The sequence below is a fragment of the Peromyscus eremicus genome, chromosome 23 (genome assembly GCF_949786415.1).
Source record: "Peromyscus eremicus chromosome 23, PerEre_H2_v1, whole genome shotgun sequence".
NCBI classification, from domain to species: Eukaryota; Metazoa; Chordata; class Mammalia; order Rodentia; family Cricetidae; genus Peromyscus; species Peromyscus eremicus.
Window position 1 is genome coordinate 38,358,274 of NC_081438.1, and position 22,780 is coordinate 38,381,053.

The 22,780-nt window shown below is 46.7% G+C and overlaps 1 protein-coding gene and 1 long non-coding RNA gene across 3 annotated transcripts in view; one reads left to right on the forward strand and one right to left on the reverse strand.

Annotated features, from left to right (window-relative positions):
• The window catches only part of Mtus2 (microtubule associated scaffold protein 2), a 245,831-nt gene that overhangs the window by 187,048 nt on the left and 36,003 nt on the right, over positions 1 to 22,780 (forward strand). Inside the window, exons 1-2 of one of the 2 annotated variants that reach the window (XM_059249360.1) lie at positions 4,543 to 4,720; positions 18,100 to 18,166. In XM_059249360.1, coding sequence (XP_059105343.1) covers positions 4,637 to 4,720; positions 18,100 to 18,166 — 151 coding nt within the window. In that variant the 5' untranslated portion in view covers positions 4,543 to 4,636. Of the gene's footprint in view, positions 1 to 4,542; positions 4,721 to 18,099; positions 18,167 to 22,780 lie in introns of those variants that run through there. The other variant, XM_059249359.1, reaches the window with a different exon arrangement.
• Positions 19,807 to 22,408, reverse strand: LOC131898244 (uncharacterized). Its single transcript, XR_009375882.1, has 2 exons — positions 21,676 to 22,408; positions 19,807 to 19,926 (listed from the first exon to the last, which is right to left on the reverse strand). It is a non-coding gene; the product is annotated as an uncharacterized LOC131898244 (long non-coding RNA).

Genomic DNA, 22,780 nt, shown 5'->3' on the forward strand with positions numbered 1-22,780 from the left:
TCACCTTCCATCTTGTTTTTTTGAGACAGAGTCTGTCACTGAACCTGGAGTGTCTGACCGGGAAGCCCCAGGGATCCTCCTGTCTCAGCACCCCCAGCTTTTCTTTCTTTTTCTTTTTTTAATGTAGGCGCTAGAGAGCCGAACTCATGCTTACATAGCGAGCATTTTACTGCCAGCTGTCTCTCCAGAGCCTGCAACGTCTTGTGACCTTGTGAAACGCTGAACAGACTCCTCCACCCTTACCCCCAGCCGGGCCGCTAAGGCCGCCACCATTCTATTTTGTCTCTGAGTCTGCTAACTCAGGGTGCCTCAAACAGCTCAAACAGTCCCACTCACAGAATTGGGGATGGTTCTCTTCCTGTCTGAGTCTTTGGGGGCTCATTTGCATGGCGTGGGCTTTCTTTGCACATTCTCTTACATAGAGTTCTACATACAACTCCATGTCCCGTTAATGTCTTAAATCTTTACCTGGGGTATGGGCTTCAGTTTTGCAATGAGCCCCAGACCCTCTGGTAGCTTCTGCTGTCCACGTGCCTCAGCCTTGCAAGGACATTTCCAGCCTTCCTCTCTGTGGGCTTTTTTGTACCATATGCTAATTATGGGTTCTCCGGGGCCTCACGCCTCACCTTGTTCCTCTGCTTCTCCCCAGCCTGGGAACACAGATTTAGCTTGCCCCAAATAATGTGTTCTAATATGGAAATTGTTCCAAGAAAGCCTTAAGAGTTACAGAACAAAAGAAAGTCATAACTCAAGGTGTTTTTCAAATTGGAAGCATCGGGGGTTCACAGCTAAGTAGGGAAACCTCTGCTATAGGTCTCAGATGTGACCCGGTGACATCCTTAGCTTTTGTGTCGGTGGAGGCTAGAAGTGGGTGAGGACATTCCAGAAAGTTTCACGTGATAGTCACATGTTAGGTCAGCCACAGAGATGGCCAGTGATGGCTAAAGATAGCTCAGCAATTTGACTCTGGATCTGCAACATTCCGACTCAACATTCATGATGCTCTAACCAGTCCACTAACAGTAGATAACCTTTCACATGGCTATGGCTTCTTTTAAAGTAACTTTTATTCATGGTGTCATTTCCTCAAAGTTCAGCCGTACTGTAGTACGTGTCCAGTCTCCTTTCTGAGGTTGGCAGTGTGGCTCAGTGGTAGAATGCCCACAACAGTGCCTATGCCAATGATTTTTTTCTTCCTTTTGCTAAGCCAAGTAATATTCCATTGCGTATATATTCCACATTTTCTTTTAACCTTCATCCACCCGTGGATACTGGGGCTACTTTTGCCTTTTGACCACTGTTCATTCTGCTCTGAATACAGTGTGTTAAACCACCGCTCTGTACACAGTGACTTCTGTCCCATGGTTTCAGGAGTTCTAGGAAGTCTCAGCCCGGGTGAAAGGTCAAGGTGCACGAGCGTCCTTCCCTCTGAGGGGCTGTTCCGATAGCATCTCCACAAAGCAGAAGCCTCATGTCTTAGTTACTTTTCTGTTGCTATGAAGAGTCACCATCACCAAAGCAGCTTAGGAAAGAGCATTTATTTGAGAGTTTGCTTACCGTTTCAGAGGGTCAGTCCATGACTGTCACAGCTGTTATCATGGCAGCAGGCTGTAGATGAGATGTCTTATTAAATAAGAAACTCAGAGCCAATTGCAGAGTTAAAAGCCCATGAGGTCAGAGCAGTAGCTGAGAGCTGAGCTTACCCTTCGCTGCCACTGCTGTCCTTCCTCCCAGCAAGCACGCTACTTCCTGTGTATCTGTCTTGTTATAGACTTTCTGTTCTGCCTTCTCATTGGTTGTAAACCCAACCACAGGACCTCCTTGTCACTGCCTGTCTATACAGACCTCTAGGTCTTCTAGGGTTGGTATTGAGATTAAAGGCGTGTGTCTCCATGCTGGCTGTATCCTTGAACACACAGAGACTTACCTAGCTCTGCCTCCCAAGTGCTGGGATTAAAGGCATGTGCCACCACCGCCCAGCTTCTGCTATGGCTTGCTAATAGCTCTGACCCCCAGGCAACTTTATTTATTAACATACAAATAAAATCACATTTCAGTACAAATAAAATATCACCATAGCTGGCAGGCAGGCAGGCATAGTGCTGGAGCAGTGTGCAGAGCTCACATCTGATCCACAAGCAAGAGACAGAAAGAGAATGATACTAGGCCTGGAATGGGCTTTTGAAACCTCAAATCCCACTCCCAGCGACACACCTCCTCCAACAAGTTCACACCTGCTAATCCTTCCCAAACAGTTCCACCAACTGGAGACCAATCATTCAAACACATGAGGCTGTGGGGGCCGTTCTCATTCAAACCACCACACCAAGCTCCCCACTCCCCAGGTGGTGGATGGTCCTTGCCTTCCCCCTATACATTTCATTTGAAAGCAAACCAAAAAGTGCTCCTAATAATGAAGCGCAGACAGGAGACTCAAGAGTGGGGACTCCCTCATCCTCTTGCCTCCTACTCCATGGGGGTTGGCTGCTGAGACAGAACGTATCTCTCAAACATTATTCCAAAACTACCCGATGTGTGTATGCGTATGTGGTGTGTGTGTGTGCCTGTGTGAGTGTGTGTATGTGTGTATGTAGATGGATGTGGGGGGGGTTGTTTTTGCTTTTTGAGAAAGAGTCTCAGGCTAGCCTCCACCTCACAATCCTCCTGCCTCCACCTCTAGAGTGCTGAGTATACAGGTGTGTGCCACCATATCCAGCAAACATTTGCTTTGTGTTTGGGGTTAAAAGTTTGCTTTCTCCTTCAATAGCAAGCTCCTTTCTGTGTAGTGGGATGCCTTGAAAATATGGGGCCGGAGTGCTGTTTCCGTGTGTGCAAATGATGCTGAATTTAATACCCCGTCCATGTATCCTTGCTTGTTGGTTTGAGCCCTGCTGTGGGGTGGAAGAGGAAGTGCTGGGCCAAAGAGCATGGGTATTTAATAATGTGTTAGTTCTAGTCACATTGCTGCCCTGAAGGTTCTCCTGCTTCATCTGCTAGGGGTTAAGAAAGGCTTACACTTATTATTTCAACACTGGGGCAGACAGTCCAGTCTATTCTTATTTGATCACCAAATAGTCCTCTCTAAATCCACACAGCTTCTACTACTTTTTTAAAACCTGTTGGAAAGTCTGCTAGGTTAATGAGTTTACCTAACTTTAGCATGCATTGTCTGCTTATAGCCTTAGGCAAATTTCCTTTAAAATAAGTAATTGTTTATTTTTTTAGATTTCAGTGTGTGAGTGTGTGTGTGCTTTGTGGGTACCAGGCCAAGTACCGTCTTGTCTAGGCACTGGAGGCAGTTATAAAGCTTGCAGCAGCGGTGGCCCATCCCAGCGGGCTCGCTCCACAGCACCTGCATTCAACGTGTCCGCGGTGTCCAGCAGCGGAGGTGCTGGCTCCCAAAGGGATGATGCCCCTGGAGCTGTCACAACTTCCATGTGGCCCCCTTATTTCTCCTGATAACTTCAGTGATTGCGGAGAGGAGGACCCGGGAGGACGATGTTTATGTCAAATGTCAGAAGAGGACATTTGATCCCCTAGATCTGGAGTTACAGGTGGTTGTGAGCTGCCCCAGGAGGGTACGGAGAACAGAACCCAGATCCTCTGGAAGGACATCAAGTGCTCTTAACCACTGAGCCATCTCTGTAATTTTATATTTTCATTGATGATAAGTTTTAGGATTTTTCTACTGAAAAGCTAATTTTGTAAATATTTGAGCATTTTACTTCCAGGGTTGCATAAATACATTTTAAAATACAAGGTCTCTTCTTTTGTTTTTCTTTTGAAGAAAACTTTTGGCTCTTGCCCCTTCTGGTGTTCATTTCGAAAAAAATTACAAGCTGACTAGAAAGTTCAAATCCCATAAAAGACTTTTGGGCCATTTGCTTAGGGGAAATAGCTTCCTCCTACCCCAATTTAATCCTAAGTATTTAAGATTCTCAAATGGCTTGTGTAAGGCAGCAATCTTAGAGTTATAGCAGTATTTTACACGTAAAGATGTCATCAAATGAAGCCTAAGCAATTTTTCAGGGCATGAAGATTTGCCCACGAGCCCTCCTGTTGTTGGCAGTGGAGTCCCTGGGCAGAGAGACCTTGTCATCCGTCGCATTTATAAATATGTTTACTCCTTAGCCAGACAGGCGGCCAGGGCTGGATCAGAGGCCAGCACGCCTCGGTCCACCCCGCACTCCCCACCCCGGGTCCCCGAGGGTCTCCTTTTGTGTGTGCCCTACGTCCTCTCAAGGCGTGTCTGTGCGGTACAGAGACAGTGCCACACCCAGAGCAGCGGGGCTGTCTGCTCGGGGAGATGCCACTGTCAAAGGCTGGGTCGTCAGATGACAGTTCATCTGCCAGGCGCTGAGGATTCCCGGAGACGAGGTGGCCTTCGCTGCTGCTGCTGCTGCTGCTGCTGCTGCTGCTGCTGCTGCTGCGCCGCCGGGGCCCGGCTCCCGCCCCTCCCTCGCAGGAGGATTTGCCAGCCGCCCCGCCCTCTCCTCCCGGGTCCTCCTCTCCGCGATTGCTGAAGTTATCAGGAGAAATAAGGTAGCCGAGAGACCACATGGAAGTTGTGACAGCTCCACGGAGCGTCCTTTGGGGAGCCAACACCTCGGCTTAGGGACCGCCGCGGACACGTTGAATGCAGGTGCTGTGGAGCGAGCCCGCCGGGATGGGCCACCGCTGCTGCAAGCTTTATAACTGCCTTCAGTGCCTGGACAAGACGGTACCTGGCCTTCCCTCTCCTCTCTTCCCCTCCTCCTTGGTCCGGGCAGAGAAGGTGCGAGCATCCACCTCTGCCCTCCCCCACCACTACCACCACCTCCCTCGCATGCCTGTGTGCTTTGTTGGTGAGCAGGAAGCTATGGGTTCTCCTTCCAGGGTGCTGGATCGTGAGTGGTGCTCACAGAAAAGCGTTTGCTCTTCCCCGGGCTCTGCGGGGCCTTACATAATGTGTTCCCGCAGGCTCAGATAAAACTGTTGCATTTTGCAGACATAGTGGGAAGGTCTTGAAATCCAAACTGCCAGGGGAATCCTAGGAAGGTTCTTAGTGCATTTTATGTACCTGGGAAACCTAAGATGCTCTGGTGTGGTAGGGATGTGGGTCAGCTAGGCACAGTGTTTTCACTAAGCCAAAGTGGAACTTCGGAAGTTTATCACTCCAAGTTTAAAGGGCATCTCCTCCTGGGATTGATTGTCCCTGTCAGAGAGGGAGGCACAGGGGTCTAGTTCGCTATGTGACTTTCCCCGTCACAAAGTGGAAGCATGGGGCCAACACTTGGTGAGCCAGGGAGTGTGAGGGTTCGCTAGAAAGAAAATCCACAGCCGGAGAATGGAAATCGAGTCAGAGCAAGCACTGTGAAGTAGTAATTCAACACAAAGCCTGGCTTTGCTTTTGACTCTTGGAGGGGAGGAGGGGGGTGTTTTTAATTCCATCTCTAGATAACTGCTAGCAAGAACTCTTCTTGCGCTATATATATTTCATCAAAGATGCATGAAATGGAATCTCACGGGGGACGAAGAGCCTGAAATTGCCTCTTTTCTACCCACGTGGCATCAACTAGCAGGTAGCTTGGGGTAGAGTGTGTGACCAGGTGACATGGAAATATATGGGTTAATTTAAAACTCATTACAGGGCCGTCAGTCACTGGGGATCATCTTCTGTCAGTTCCGCTCATGAACCCTGACCTACCGCTCACACACCATCTCAGAAAACTAAACTGTCCCTTAAAACTCACCTAGGACTTCTGTTCGGGTGCAGACGGTCCAGTGAATTTGGCTTCTGTCAGCCAGAACCAGAGGTTAAGCCATGTGTGTGCATGTGTGTGCTGTTGAGAAGTAGACGCACAGGAAGCATCTTTAAAATCCACACTGGAGCGGCTCTTTTCCAAGAGATAATGGCTGCGGAAAGGAGTCCAAGGGAGCTTTATGACAATAGTTCACTAAAGGGAAAGATAAGCCACATGCCGAGCAGTATCATAAAGTCTGTACTCCTGAACTCAGGTCCAAAAGTTCCAGAAATAAAGCCAGACACGGAGATGTTGCCTGTCACCTCAACTGGGCTGAAGTGGGTAAGGTGGGTAGGCTGAGAAGTCTGGGCCACCAAGGGCAGCACAATAAGATCATATATATATATTACCTTTTGAATAGAGATTTTCCAGAGGTGGTGCACACCTTTAATCCCAGCACTCGGGAGGCAGAGGCAGGCAGATCTCTGTTTTTGAGATCATTCTGGGGTACATAGCCAGTTCCAGGTCAGCTTAGACTACAGAGTAAGACAGAGAAAGTGAGAGAGGGAGGGAGGGAGAGAGAGAGAGAGAGAGAGAGAGAGAGAGAGAGAGAGAGAGAGAGAGAGAGAGAGTCTTGTTTGAGAAACTATATCCAAAAGTGAGCTTGCCCCTGTTTTCTCTTAAATCAAAATGCTAAAAATAATCTTCCTTATATCATTCCTGCAATTAAGGATAAGGATTTTGGTAAATAATTCAATGTTACTCATCTCTTTAGAAGTGTGATGTTTAAGTAGCTGTCATTTGTTTTAGCTTGGAAACCCCAAACTCAGTACTTATGCTCTGTGAGAAAGTGTAAAACACTGAATTGCATTAATGAGCCTTTTCATTATACTCACACCTATATTTCTTGATTTTTTTTCCTTTGCCATGTTTCAGAATAGTATTCCTGCATCAGGCTTAATAGATACATATTTATAGGGGCTCTTTAAAGGGTTGGGGGCTTCCTCTTTTAAAATAAAAGCAGGTGTTTTTGTGTTGTTGCTTTTCAGGATAACGTCACAGGAAGTATGCCTGAATCCTTCCCTCACTCTGTAGCTACCTGTTGCCCAGGCATTGTAATAGGAGATGTAGGATTTCCTCCACCTTTGGGCATATCATCCCAGGAAGCCATGCCCTCTGTTAGTCCTCACAGCCGAGCATCAACATAGTTTGAAAATGTTAGTGTGTAGTAGAGATCATCAGAAAGTTTTCCTGATTGCTCTAGCCCAGATTTTCCCTCCAAAAATAAACCTTTTCTACTACATCCCGTAACTATGAAAGAGGACATTTGATTTTAAGAGCTAATAATTTTTTTGCAGTTTGATTACACTGGAGCTAAGATGTTGTTTTTTAAAATGGTGAGATGTGAAAGCAACATTTTAAGTCATTTCAGAGATGAGGCTAAGAAAGCAGTGCCTGGGAATGGCTGTCTACCGTGATGCCCCAGGAGAAACTGTACAATACAATCAGTGCCTGGGATTGGCTCTCTACCGTGATGCCCCAGAAGAAACTGTACAACACAATCAGTGCCTGGGATTGGCTCTCTACCGTAATGCACCGGGAGAAACTGTACAATTCAATCTTCCTAAGAAACAAAATGAAAAAAAAAAACTGCTAAGTGAGAAAACGGTTCTTAAAACTATGTATATTGGGGCTAGAGAGGTGGTTCTGCAGGTAAGAGCACTGGCTGGTCTTGCAGAAGACCTGGGCTCAATTCCCAGCACCCATGTGGGGACTCACAACCATCTGTAACTCCAGTTCCAGGGGATCCAGTGCCTTCTTTTGGCCTCCTTGGGTACTGCATGCAGGTGCTACATATAAATACATGCAGGCAATCCACCTATACACGTAAAATAAAAATAAATAAGTCTTTAAAAGCTATCCATGCTTGTTATCTCCAGACTTATTCAAAGCTCTCCAATTAGCCATATTTATAGCTGATTTCCTCTATGCCTTGTTGCTACAGAGACCATCAAAGAATTATTTAGAAACATGAGCAGTCTTTTATCAGTTACTAATTCCCCGTGCTTTCCCATTTTCCAGGGAAATTACAGGTTGTATAGACAACAATGGCACATACAGAGCAATTAAACACTAGTTACAGACTAGAGGATATTAAATGAAGGTTCTGGCCACTCCCCAACTCTGAAACAAGTTGGGAGAGAATCATAGACAAGGTTCTTGGAGATAGGGTGGAACTTTTGAATTACATTTGTATGAATGGGGTGGGGTTTTATTAAACTGGCAAGGCGTGGGGATGTAACTAAAAGCAAGGAGCACAAGAAGAAATGCATTTGCTCAACGTGGGGAAACACAAGAGGGTAGTTCTCACTTACAATAAACTCAGCAGAAAATACAATGCATAGAGAATGTAGAGAATTCTCCATCTTAGAAGCCAGACTTGCATTTCTTAACTGGTATTAATAAAAGTGCAGATCTGCCTGGGGTTTTTTGGTTTGGAGTGGTTTTTAGCAGAGACGCAGTCTGGTTGGAGGGGTGCTTTATGGTCACACTTTTGGGAAAGTGACGGAAGGAAGGGGGGTCCACCAAGTCCAGTAGTGTCCTAAGTGCAACATGAACGGGTTCACCTCCTCCATGCTGGCTCCTTTCCCCTCCTGCCTTACATGTCCGATTAGCATTCCTCCTCCTTGGCCCCATCAGTCTCTGCCCTTTCCAGTTGCTCGTTAGCCATCCAGATGTGGATCCCCTCGTTATCTCCCTGCCAGGATGATGCTCCCTCATTAGCCACCGTCTCTGGGGTAAACAAGATGTTTTCTTTTAACTAGTGATTCTCCCAGCATGCACAGGGGCAAAGGCTGGAGCGACCTTTTAAGTTTAGTCACTCTGGTTTCTTTTCATACAGGGTTTGAGTATACTGTTCACACAATTGGACATGGCAGTGTATGGAAGAGTATTAAAAAATGAGCGGTACTTTGTGTTGAGCAGGTTTATATAAAATTTCATTTTGGAGTTGAAAAGCAGGTCATTATACAAACGCAGTAGCTTCGTGTTAATTATTTGGGAAAGAAATAGTACTTATTGATTAACTCAAACATTGTGTCAGCACTATCTTAAAGCTGTAAGACCCCACATCTCCAGGGCTTTCTCCCCAGAGCTCTGCAATAAATCTGGCCATATTTTTCAATATTCACACTGAAAATGAATGGTCTGTGCAGAGAAAGCTGGGGAAATTATTGTGGAGATGTGTGTGTTCACCTGAAGGTACCAAAGAAAATATTTCCTCAGTATGACACATTTTACCAAGTTGAGTGAACCTACATCCATGGGTAAGAGGCAATGTTGTTTCAGATAAGAGTGGAAAACTCAGTGTGTAAATGTGCCGTGTGTGAATTTTAATTCACAGTAGAAAGGACCCAGTTATTTCCTCAAATACCAGGAAGATCCCTACCCTCTTTTGTTCTCCGAGGCAGGGTCTTACTGTACAGCCCAAGCTGCCCTGGAACCTGCAGTTATCCGCTTCTACCTCCCAAGCTCTGGGATTACAGGTACGTGCCACTGCCCCCTGAGCCTTTCCACTCCTATTGAATTCTTTGTATGGCTTTTTGTGTAGCTGGGGAACAGCATGGCCCACATCACATGGTTGGTGCCTGAGATTAGCACTTACATAGAACAGGCTAAAACTGTTGGAAGGGGCTGAGGAGATGGCCTGGCAGCTACAAGCACTGGCTGTTCTTGAACAAGACCTAGGTTTACATCCCAGCACCCAGTCCAGGCAGCTCACAACTGCCTGTAGCTCCAGGGGATCCGGTGCATGTGGTCTCCACAAGCGCTTGCTGTCACATGTGCATACCCACACATGTACAACCCATAAATAAGTACAACATAAATACGTCGTTTTTAAAAAGTACAGCAAAGACTATTAAGAATTCTTGGGCACACACACACACACACACACACACACACACACACACACACACACCAGGCAAGGGAAATACATCTTAGAAGCAGGCTCAGACTACAGTGAATTTCATAAGTTGCCCTCAGTACCTCTTGCAGACAAATAATAGTTCTTCCAGTGAATACTGCAGACCAGGGTCAGAAGTTACAAAGAAAAAAAACTATGGGCCCATTTGGTGGGGTGACAAAGGTTCCCAGAAGCCCCCGGTACCATTGTGTATCACTGGTTCTCCTGGCCATTGCCTGGGAAGCTCCCTTCACAGACCCTGCTTGTTCCTCCTCTGGCCTCGGTTTAAATCTCCAAGACAGCCCTAGCCTCCTGGGCTATCTCACACTATTCTGTAATTGCTTGTATTTCAGCTCACTCTGAGACACTGGCTTCTTGGAGGCCAAAATGCCATTTGCCTGGCGCATAGTAGGCACTCAGTCAGTGTTGGTAGCACATAAGCTTCCTGTTTCTGGAGTCACTGGAGAAGCCGTCCGGAGATACTGGGATACAGTCTTCGTCTTATTGATTAGTTGCTCATTCCAGGAGGGGCATGGATGGCTGATGCCCAGGTGTGGTCACACAGGTGATGTTAACTAGGAGAGACAGTTTCACTTCCTATTACCACCAGGTCCATGAGGTAGTTAGTGCCAGCCATCTAAACGGATAACTTCCGGTGATTAAGCGGGTTAAGGTAACAGAGTGTGGCAGACTGGCTTGGGGCTTGGACACGTGTCCAGTTGCTTGGTGTCACGGGAATGAGTGAGTTCTGTGCTCTGACAGGTGTGTCTAGCTAGGGAAGAGGGAAAAGGAATTCTCTGGAGTCTGGAAGACCCTGGCATGGAGAGCCAGTTCTTCAAAGATGGGCAGGCTCCCAGGGAGCAGACCTTCTGTGGCACCTACATTCAAGACTAGAGAAAAAGGGTGAGGTGGATGTTTCCTGGTCCCTGATCATCTTGGCTTCCGCATTGAAAATGTACATGCCATACTGAAATAAATGGAGAGCCAGTCCTAGGAAGGAGAGGTACATAGTCAAATGGAGATGGGGCTAAGAAGCTGCAGCTGCTGGCTTGGGGAAAGCATGAGTGCTCCCCAAGTACCCATTGGAAGTTAAGCCTGTCTTAGACTAAACAGTCCCTGGAGAGGAGTGGCTTCCTTGGGTTCTGCAAGGCCTGGACTTTGTCACCGAGACAGTTTGGATGGCTGATACTGGTGTCTATATTTAGCCCTCTTGAGTGAACACAGGAGCTCATGTGCTTGGCACCAGTTAGGAATTTTCCACACATTCCCCATTTAGGGAAGTGCTGATCTGACCCCCACACACACACATCAGAGGGTGCCTTGCTTCCATCCCAATCCCCCCACCCTGTCATCACCCAGGGAACAGTGGGAAGAGTGACTTGAGATCCTCGTAGAAGGCATCTTAAGAGTCCCCAGAGACTGAGGGCCTCCCAAGATCAAGACTTCTGCTGGATTCTGTGGTCCTGTGATGGGTACGGGGACATGTGCAGCAAGGACAAAACAAAGGAAGGTGTCCTTGTGTTCATCTAGAAAATGCTGGTCCTGCAGTCATAGCTGTTGACTCCATTGCAGGCGTCATGACGTCATTCTGGTTTGGCTTTCAGGAAACACAAAATAACTTGATGCATAAATTAGAAGATTGCTATCATTTCCAAAGCAAGCATTAAGGAAGAAGGGCTCTCTCTCCGGAACAGGCAGAGCAGGCAGGCTGGCCTTGGCAAGCTAAGGCAGAGCCAAGCCAGCCTCTTCAGCAGGAACGTGTCCAGGGACATCAGAAAGGTTTGTCTGGAACTGGCAGGGGGAAGCAAACTGTGGTATTGTATTCCCCAAAATATTGTGCATGCTAATAAACTTATCTGGGGTCAGAGACAGAACAACCACAATATTAAACATAGAAGTTAGGCAGTGGTAGAGCATTCCAGAGGCAGAAATCCATCTATTCAAGGATACAGCCAAGCATGGTGACTCACACCTTTAATCCCAGAAAGCCAGCCTTTAATCCCAGGGAGTGATGGCAAAAACAGAAAGATATATAAGGCGTGGAGACCAGAAACTAGAAGCATTTGGCTGGTTAAGCTTTTAGGTTTCGAGCACAGTTCAGCTGAGAGCCATTGGGATGAGGACACAGAAGCTTCCAGTCTGAGGAAACAAGATCAGCTGAGAAGTTGGCCAGGTGAGGTTAGCTGTGGCTTGTTCTGTCTCTCTGACCTTCCAGCATCACCCCAATAACTGGCCTCAGGTTTGATTTTATTAATAAGAACTTTTAAGATTCATGCTACAGCAAACAGCGACCCTAGCTGGAGTTACAACCCCGGAAGGCTGTGCTGAAGAGGCACCAGACACCAGAAATGTCCCCACATGCAAGCCACAAATCAGTTTCAAGGACCAACATGGGTAGTCTGAGCTGTCAGGGTGGAGGCAGGGCTCGGGGGTACAGCTAGTGAATTTCCCACAGAGTCAGATGCGGTGGCAGCTGATCGCCTCTCCTCTGGTCAGATGGGACAAGTTGTGTGACCAGGAGTGCTAGATCCAATCCCTGTCCAATTTGGCTCTTGAGGCTATACCCATGCAAGTGAGGAGGGGAGGGGAGAATCTTGGTGTGCACAGTGTTTGGTGATAATTGGACCCTGGGTTGAAACTCCTGCATTTCCCATTTCTAAGTCAGCTGGTTCCTTTACTGCACAGTCCCTGTTACCTCCCCACAAATGGAAAGAAAGCCCAGGGCTCCTTAACAGTCCCAGTGATTCTCTAAATCTGTACTTTCTGCAACCATGGCTTCAGTGAATTGACCATGGATCCAAACTATTGAGGAAAAATGCATTGGTACTGAAAACGCAGAGGCATTTGGGTTTTGGGGTCGCAATTGTTCCCTAAATAGTCCAGAGAAGCAGCTACTCACAAGAAAGTTACACCATCTTCCGTGTTGTAAGCAAAGGGAGGTTTTTAACTCCACGGGAGAGCAGGTTCTCCGCATGTGGATTGAAGCCCCTTTGGGGGGGTCAAATGACCCTGTCACAAGGGTTGCCTAAGACCATCAGAAAGCACAGATGTGTACATTACAATTCATAACAGTATTGAATTACAGTTATGAAGTAGCAACAAAATAATTTTATGGTTGGGGGTCACCACAACAAGAGGAACTGTATAACTCTATCAAAGGGTCAGGATGGTTGAGAAGTACTGGTCTAGGGGGGATAGGACCGGATTCTCTGTACACATGGCACTATTTTATGTATAGGACTTGAATGTATGTGGATTTGGGTATCCTGGCCAGGAGGAATCTGGAAATCAGCCTCTATGGATACCAAGCGATGGCTGTATTTGAGGACGTGGGGAAACGAGACAATTATTTGATGCTTGGCTAAAGAAAGCGTTTGGTAGGACTTAGCATTAGCAACCTTTGTTAAATAGTAAATAACCTCTAGCCAGAATGTTCTAGAGCTTCGTCCCTTTCCTTCTGGGGTCCATTTCTTCGCTACCACTCACCTGGAAGGTTCGGGGCTGTTTGCTCTGATGTGGGGGATCCCACCAAGGGATGGTGCTGTACCCATCAGGCGCTGGCTACAGTGGGAAGCTGAGGAAGCCATGGGCTTTGGGTTGGAGGTTGGAGTGAGTTTACTGTTTTTGTTAGGTTTTAATGGTTTGCTGCCAGACGCTGTCTGAGCCTTTGTGACTCTGCAGGTGCCTTCTCGTCCTGTTCTTTGACTAATATGCCCAAGATTTTAGTTCTCTGTCCTCTGTGTTTGCAAAGCAGAGGATGTGACTTTTCCAAATTGTCTTTGATGTAGAAGTAAGTTAGTTATCTTACTAGTTTATTACAATGTAAATACTGAAATGACCCTTCTCCAAAACACTGAATTAGTATAAGGTGGCTGTCAGGTGGCCATTGGAGGCTACCATTAGAACAAGTGTAAACATCCTGGGATCAGTTTGAAAAGAGCACTTTACCCTGTTCTGGCCTCCACATTCTTTGAACTGCATCAAAAGTGAGATGGCTGGGATATGGCTTAATCATAGAACACAGGCCTGGCATTGTATGAAGCCCTAGGTTTGACCCAAGACAGACAGACAGACAGACAGACACACACACACACACACACACAGGCACACAGACTTTAGAGTCAGTGCAGAGTCAAGAGTGGTACTAAAGAGACCAGAGCACAGGGTTAGGGATGCAGCTCGGTGTTAAAGTCTCTTCCGGGCGTATGTACCACTCTGGGTTTTGACTCTACACTGTAAAATAATAAATAGGTAGATCAGATGGATAGATGAGATAGATAAATGATAGGTAATAGATAAATAGATGATAGATACATAAGTAGAAAATAGATGATAAATAAGATGGATGATAGATGACAGAGGAAGTGATTACTTACATTGTTCTATTATTAAAACTCGGGAGTCAGATATTGGAGTAAAAACCTGATAGAGCCAAAGAGTGATGGAGAAACAATCAGCTGATCCTGCCTCTCCACCTTCCCAGCTGGAAAAATAAAACTTGAATCTTTTTAAGCCTCTCCTTCTTCCTTCCTGTGTCTCTCTATCATAATCTGGGTCTGCCAAAGACTCAAAAGCTAACTCTGGCCCGCTGAATGTTGACTCTGCCCTCTGGCTCAAGGTTTAACTTTATTGGCAGTCTTGGGAGTGTCAGAGTGCCATCAAAATATCCCACAATAATAGATAGTTGATAGATGATAGATAGATATATGCTATAGATGATAGACAATAGAAAGATAGATAGATAGATAGATAGATAGATAGATAGATAGATAGATAGATAGATGATAGATAGATAGATAGACAGACAGAACCAGAATATAGGTGATTATTATAGAGGAGTACCTATTACAATGGATGTTATCTAGCTACAAATAAAGTCAAAGGGAACTGTGGATCTGCAACACCACCAACATTCACGTAAGCGCTACTGTGGTTGTATTACATCTGCTCATTCCTTTAACCCTGTTACGACCCAGTGCAACAACCATGACATTTGAAGTGGCATCTTCTGAGGATTAGGAAGCTCTGTGGCATCATCACTGCCTGAATTCCGGGAAAGCAGAGCTGCCATGGGCTGAAGGAACAACAGAGCTTCGTGAGTGGCATGGGAGTCAGTCTTAGTTGACTGATGCTGACGTAGCACAATGTCTCCAACTTTGCTGCATAAACCGTAGAAGTTTATGTCTCAGAGCTGCGAGGCTGGGAAATCCAGTGCCGGGGTAGGGCCAGTTTCTGACAGGGCCCGAGCACTCCGAGACAGCTCCTTCTCGGTTGTCTTGCTTGCACTTGTGGAAGAGGTCAGCCGTTCCTAGTGTCCTTCTTTTACAAGAGTGCCAGTCCCACTCATGAAAGCTTGCCCCTCACAACCTGATCACCTCCCACAGCCCTCACCTAACAGCATCAGCTTGGCAGTCTAGAGTTTCAACATACAAATTCGAGTAAGACCCAGACGCTTGGACTATGCAGGGTCCACTGCTCTTCACAATTAGATCTTTTGGTAGACATTTTCAAAAGACTTGTTAGCTGACAATTGTTGGTGCCTATGCCACGAGCCTGCTCATGGCAAATAGCAACTGGACCACTGAGCTACTTCTCCAGCTACCTATCATGACAACAGAGTTTCAGTCCAGCGTTAGGAATATCATGACATTGCTTAAGAAAGGCCTTTTGGATGACCTGAGGTTCTCCCAGGAGCCCACAGTGAACGACCTAAATCTAAATCAATGGTTCTCAACCTTCCTAAAACTTGAATACAGTTCCTCACGTTGTGGTGACCCCCAACCATGAAATTATTTTCATTGCTACTTCATAACCATAATTTTTGCTGCTGTTATGAATCATTACATAAATATCTGTATTTTCTGATGGTCTTAGGTGACCCCCATGAAAGGGTCATTTGACTCCCAAAGGGTCTCAACCCATAGGTTGAGATCCTCTTGTCTAAATGCTGCTGACTCACAAGCACAGTTGTGAGAACTGCTTCGAGTCCCATGGAGAGCACGTTCACAAGAGGTTTGGTTTTCTGTTGCTGTGATCAACACTGACCAATCCAACCTGGAGAGGAAAAGGTTTAATTTGGCTCATCATGTGTCCTCATCATGGCTCACCATCGAGCATGCAGATGAGTAGATATAGCTAGAGTTTACCTGCCTTGCCCACAGTCAAGACAAATCTCTCTCACCTGCCAGTCCCACAGCCGCTCAGACCCGACCAAGTAAACACAGAGACTTATATTGGTTACAAACTGTATGGCTGTGGCAGGCTTCTTGCTAACTGTTCTTATAGCTTAAATTAATCCATTTCTATTAATCTATACCTTGCCACGTGGCTCGTGGCTTACCGGCATCTTCACATGCTGTTTCTCATCGCAGCGGCTGGCAGTGTCTCTCTGACTCAGCCTTCCACTTCCCAGCTTTATTCTCCTCCTTGTCCCGCCTATACTTCCTGCCTGGCCACTGGCCAATCAGTGATTTATTTATTGACCAATCAGCAACACACTTGACATACAGACCATCCCACAGCAAGTAGATGCTTGGAAGCCCATGGACTGAAATTGCTCCTAAGCCCTTCTTCATTTGGACAGTGAGCCAACATGATCTGTGTGCATTATTATACCTCATGGTACCTTAAATGAGGTGAAAATGCTGGGTTTTCTTTCTGTTTCTACTAGCTTTTCAAATAGCCACTATCCGAGTTGGCGTTCTGCTGTGATGATAAAAACCATGATCAAAGGCAGTTGGGGAGGATGGGGTTGATTTGGCTTACATATCCCAATCACGGTCCATCCTTTCCTCAAGTAAAGTTAAGGCAGGAACCATGAGGAACACTGCTTACTGGTTTGCTCCCCATGGCTTGCTCAGCTTGCTTTCTTTAGACAATGCAGGACCAGATGTCCAGGGGTGGCACCACCCACAGTGGGCTAGGCCCTTCCACATCAATCATTAATCAAGAAAATGCCCCCACAGACACACCCACAGGCCTATCTGATGGAAGGAATTCCTCTGTTGAGGTTCCCGCTTCCCAGGTGACCCTAGTCTGTGTCAAGTTGACAAAAATCTAAGCAGCAGAGTCATGAAAGGCAAGGGTGTCAGTAATTAAGGAGCATTGTGACAGTTAGTCTTCCAACACTGTAATAAAATATCTGACATAATTAACCTATGAACAGAAAGGGGTAGTTAGTGCTCAGCTTCAGAAGTCCTAATCTTTGATCAGATGAGCCATTGCTTTGGGCCTCAGGAGGGCATACTGGATGGAACCAGTTGGGAGCTGGAGACAGAACAAGCTTCTACCTCATAGCTAGGAAGAAAAAAAGACCAGTGTCCTGAAATCTTTCTAAAGGGCACACTCCCAATGACTTAAATACCTCCCGTTAGACCCCACCCCTTAAAGAGTCACAGCACCTCCTGGTCCTGCCCCTGGGAATCAAGCCTCTAACACAGACCTTTGGGAGACACTGAACATGTACACTACAGACAATGGTCCTTGAAGACACCCATGTTATGTGTGTGGTTAACACTGTAGCCAAAGGAAGTCCCTCTGGATATCAGTTTTCATTAAGAGTACATTCCGTTGACTGCCGGGGACTTTCTCTGAAGAGCTGGTGTCTCTGACGTATGAGTAGTATTTCCTTATTATCAGCAGTAAATCCTAAGAATCCATTTGTGTTGAGTCATAAATGCAGACTGAATATGTAGTGTATCTTCAGGTGTTTGACTGTTTTATATCAGAGAATATAGTTGATGTGAAAACAAGTGACCAGTGAGTTACAAATGGCCTTTGCTCTAAATAATACTTCAAATGTACAGTACCTCCTATGCTTATAGTAATGTCCAGAGTGGTCGAAACTCACGGAAACCTCACTGTCGGGTCTGAGGAGAGAAATGTTGCACGCCAGGGCTTCTGCTCTGAGTTTTGTTATTCATTAGATAACTAACTAGTTATGGGCAAAAGAATAAGCTTAAGGAAATCATTGTTTTTTTAAAAAATAAGCTTGTGTGTGTGTGTGTGTGTGTGTGTGTGTGTGTGTGTGTGTATGTGTGTGTGTGTGTGTGTGTGTGTATTACCATGGGCTTTTTCATAGTCAAGAATCACTATCATAAAAAAATCAAATGAGAATTTGTAGACTATAATAATATATTCTAGTACATTAATGTGTAGAACAGAGATGTACTCAGAGTTATTCCAGGATGATGTAACCATGGGATACAGAGAAAGGATGGCTGTGGATGATATTGTATATTAATACTGTAAATGAACAAGTCTGACTTGGTTCTGTCGGTTTTTATGTAAGGAGAATGTTCCTCACCTTCAGGGCTAGCCCTGCTTGTTTAATATGATTTATTTGTTAAACACATGACCATGCTCATGTCACATGAGGGGACCCTCAGTATCTGTTTTGTTTTATTTTTTTAGAGTGAAAGTGCCCTTGCGAAAGAAAAAGAGCTGTCGATCGAACTTGCAAACATCAGGGATGAAGTTGGTAAGTAGGTTATCTAACATGAAGGCCGTTTACCGTGTAGAGGCGGTGGGACCCGGAAGAACGGCGTATAAAAATGAGGTGGTCTCATGCACTAGCCGACTTTATTCAGACCATTTATACTCTGAGGGTTTAAGAAAGGTGACATGAGGTAAAATTCTCATGAGTTCGAGCTGTATGCAATCAGAAGCTGCACGTTCCAAAAAACGTATTTTTCCATAGAGATATATAAACAATAACAATAGCCACTTGTGATGAGTAATCTAAAGTGAACTCACTCCTGTCCCCCCACACCTGGGAGGGGCACAAAAACACATTCCAAGAAGAATTCGTGTCTTTGAAGAAACTGAGGTCGCAAGACTCAGGTCTTGTTTTCCTGGAGTTTTTTCACAGGCATGAAGAATTCCTCTCGCAGGACTCCCTTCTTGGACTGTGTTCTAGCAAAGACCATGAAGGATGTCTTTTTCCCGTGCCTTGAATGTGTAACAAAGCCCACGGTATCTCCTGTAATAAGCTGAATCAAACCCGTCTAGACCAGTGAAGCATCTTTGCCAGCACAGTGGCGGTCGGCTAGAGCCTCACAGGGAACCATAACTCCCACAGGTTTGTTCTGACAGAAGCTATGGGTCGGCTAGACCCTCACAGGGAACCATAACTCCTACAGGTCTGTTCTGACAGAGGCTATGGGTCGGCTAGACCCTCACAGGTAGCAATGGGAACAATCAGGCCTGGGATGTTCTTCACAGACGGCAGCACACACATCAGTCTCTATCACGGGCTATGACAAGCGTCCCTCCCTCTAAGCACCTCCAAAGCCACTCTGGGTTGTGTGAAATGGGTGTTGCTGGGCTTCCTGCAGCTGGATGCACCTTGCCGTGAAAACGCTGTCATCTCCAAAAGGCTTAAAAACACCTGCCTGGCTGGAACAAAATAATGGGGGATCATATTGAAATGTGTAATCTTGAGTATACTCTGAGACTTTGTCAAAGTAAGGATGACCCCCAGACCCCTGGAATGTGATAGGAGACAGGCTTCCTCTCTAGATGAGGGACTGGCATGTCTGCCATGTCTTGTACACCTCCCCTAAACCCCCTACTCCACCTCACCCACCCCGTTCCTCTTTCTTCCTTTTTCTCCAGGACTAGGGATTAAACCCAGGGCTTTGTTTAAGCTAAGCAGCCACTAGATCCCTGAGCTGCAGACATTGTAAAAATGTTTTATTCGAAACGATCTCATTAAGTTACCCAGGCTGACCTCGAACTCACTCTGCAGCCTAGACTGGCCTAAAATGTGTAACTCTTTTACCTCAGTCTCTTGAGCAGCTAGATTTACAGGCTTGTGCCATGTGGCCCATTTTCTCTCTTGTCTACCCATCGCTCTGTGTCCCCAGGACTCAGCAAACCGTGGTCCTTTTCCATTGGCCTGCTGTTCTAACCACAAGTGCACATCTCCCCTCTACTTCACGTGACCTTGGAAACAGCCTACCCATGCAGGTGTGGTCTCCTCCACTAAGTAAAGGAACTTGACCCCTCTAGGCCACCGTTGGCAGGTGTCTGGCTATGCAAACTGTCAGCAGTCCATCTTTCTCTAGTGACCACGGGTTCTCAGGGGAGCAGTGGACAGATAAGGCAATAGGCTTTAAGTGCAGGTTTTCCCCATTCTCTCTTTTATTTTGTTGTTTCTCCTCTGTGGGCTTGGTGGCTTCCTTTCTCATAGAAATGGCTCAGAAGTGGTTATTTCTCCTTTCCAAGGAGAGCTGGGTCCTGTGAGAACATAACAATTAGCAATATCCTATGCCTGCCCCACCTGCGTGGGACTCACAGCAGCAGGGTTCCCACCCCAGCTCCCTGACCCACGAAGGAGCTGGAGGACTAACCCAGACACAGGCTTAGCTGAGAAGGGCCAGCTAGACAAGGCATGGTGGAGCTTGTGAGGAACGCTCCCAGGAACCCGAGGCCCATGCAATCGGTGCTAAAGCTGTGGGAAAGCAGCCACCAGAGAGGGGGACTTGACAGGCTCCCCGCTCCCTTCAGGCTCCTGCTGGACAAGTGTCACCCTCTCATTTTGTTGTCCCCGTTTCCGTGGAGACTGAGTCCCTTTCCCTGAAGTTGTCACCACCTCTTCTAATTTGCTACCATGGGGTCTTACCACACGGATCATCCACAGGCCCTGCGGGAGCAGCTGAGGGTGAGGCCACCCTCGCTGGGTCAAGAGCTGTTTTTACTCCTCTTTGAGGAGGTCTTGCCATCCATTCACTGAAGGAGCCCTGGGGTCCCCAGATGATGTACTGTTGTACTGATACATCCGAGGGACCTCCCTGCAGGCGACTCCCCATAGGAGTCACCAAAAGAACATTCTTCCACGGAGTCCACATTATCAGAAAGACATTTCTGTTCCTCCAACTCTAGCTGCAAAGGTCCCTCTCCTTCCAACTCACCCAGCCCCCGCCCTCTGAGGGATGGAAATGTGAGACCTCTCTTTCCAAATAAAGCTGCAAAACAGGGAGTGTGATGGACATTTGTCCTGCTGGTCAGTTCCCAGGTGACAGGGACTGAGCACAGCTGTGCACCCTGGATCTTGTCCCTGCCTTAGTTGCAACCCAGTCTCCCGAGATGACTCCTAATAGTACTGTGGAGGCAACTCAGAGGCATAGGGGTGGAGAGAGATCCCACAAAGTCCCGATTCATAGTGACAGCCACCTCATGGTCAAAGAGATACTTCACAGTGATACGCAGATGTGACTTAAACTGTTTGTGTGTCCTGACAACTCAGTGGCCATTCGGGGAAAAAAAAAAGTAGCTGAAATTGGGGTGAAGCAGTGTTTTTGTCTCATTCAAACAGCCGTGGTCACTTGCTAGAGAGATGTTTGAGCTGTTGGCTGGCACAGCTCTCAACCCTTAGAATGCCAGCCCTTGGGTCCTGGTTCACAGAGACTGTCACTCTGTGCTGTTTATCAGCGCAACACCTGAAGCCCAGCTTTCCACGATATGGTATCATAGAGAGGAGTGGAGTGTGACTAGTGTGGGGCAAATGTCAAGAAGCAAGGATTCCAGTGGTGCATCGACCTTGAGGTTTTCAGATACCCCGCAGGGCCCTGTGTGTTGGCTGCGGGAACACACTGTTGGACTTAGCGACACCTCCCCACTGGCTAAGAGTTTGGAGTGTGAAGATGAGTGGATCTTTGGGGGCCCAGGACCTGAAGTTACTCATAAGCCCTTCTTCATTCAGAGCGACCCTGACCAGTGTGCATCGTGCCTCATAGCTTCCTTAAGCAGAGACCAGAGAAGAATGTTGCTTACTGCTTCCTTCCGGCTCATGCTCAGTACCTTTCTTATACGGCTTAGGCCCACCTGCCTAGGTGTGGTACCACCCACAGTGGGCTGGGCCTTCCTGTGTCAACCATTAATCAAGAAAATGACCCCACAGACTTGCCCATTTTCTCAGTTGAGGTTCCCTCTTCCCAGATGGCTCCAGCTCATATCAAATTTATGAAAAGCATAAAACAACCTTACCTAGTCATCAAGCTGTTAGGACATATACCATGACCAGACTCCTTATTCTTAATGGGTGTCAGGAAAACACTGAAGTATTTAGTCTCTATGGAGTTTTCATGTGAAAGATGTCAAGCCAGTACCCTGAGGTGCTGAAGGAAGCCTCTGAATGTGTTCCTCCCAAGTATGAGTGTGTTTGCAGCTGGTTCCAGGCTTCCGGGCTCCAGAGAGTCACAGGGTAAGTGGGCTTGACCTCTTTGACCTTCGGCTCCTCTTCATACGATGAAAAGCCAATTCCAGAAGGAGCTGCTGGGGAAGTGCTTAGCCAAGGTGCAGTGGCTAGTGTATGAAGATAGAAAACAGAGTTCTCTCCAGGTTGAATTTCTCCCCAGAGAGATGTCTGCCCTCCCATGAGCTGGCTTTGGCTTGGAGGATGGCCATCTGATGCACTTGGGTGGCGTGTGCCAAGCCCAATGGTACTGCCTTTAGCAATCTCCAGAAACTTCTAAATGCAGTCAGATTTGCCCTGGCTTTGAGTTTAAGTTATCTGATTCTGTATTAGTGTTAACAATAGAAGCGGAATTCACCTGTCCATTAGGAAAAAAAGCCAGAAAAAAAAAAACAAAAAAACAAAAATCCAAAACAAACCCAGCAGAGACAAAGCAGAAGTCTCTGACAGCACCATGGCTGGTCCATTCAGCACAGCATTTATCCCAGGAGATGCTCTGCTCCGCCAGCCAATTCCCACTCCACCATGGAGATTGTGACAGAACAAAGGCAGCAGGAGGGATGTTGGGGACCCATTGTCAGCCCATAAATTCTAGAGCTGTGCTCTGCGCTGCTTCCCTTAAAGAAGACAGCAAAGCCTTCCCACTGACTGCTGAGGGGTCCAGAGAGAAAGCCTTTCTCCTCAGGAGTAGTCCTGTCATTCTTTACACTCCATAACAGTTGATTGCCACGGGAGTCACGGGAGGCGGGGACCAGAAGGAAAGGGAGGGGCTGGAGAGATGCAATTTCTAAACAACTATGAATCCAGACAGAGTAGAGAAGTTGCCAAGAGTGGGAATAACTCAAACGTTATAGATTTTAGGGTAGAATTGGCCATCTCCGGTCTAACGGTGGCTGC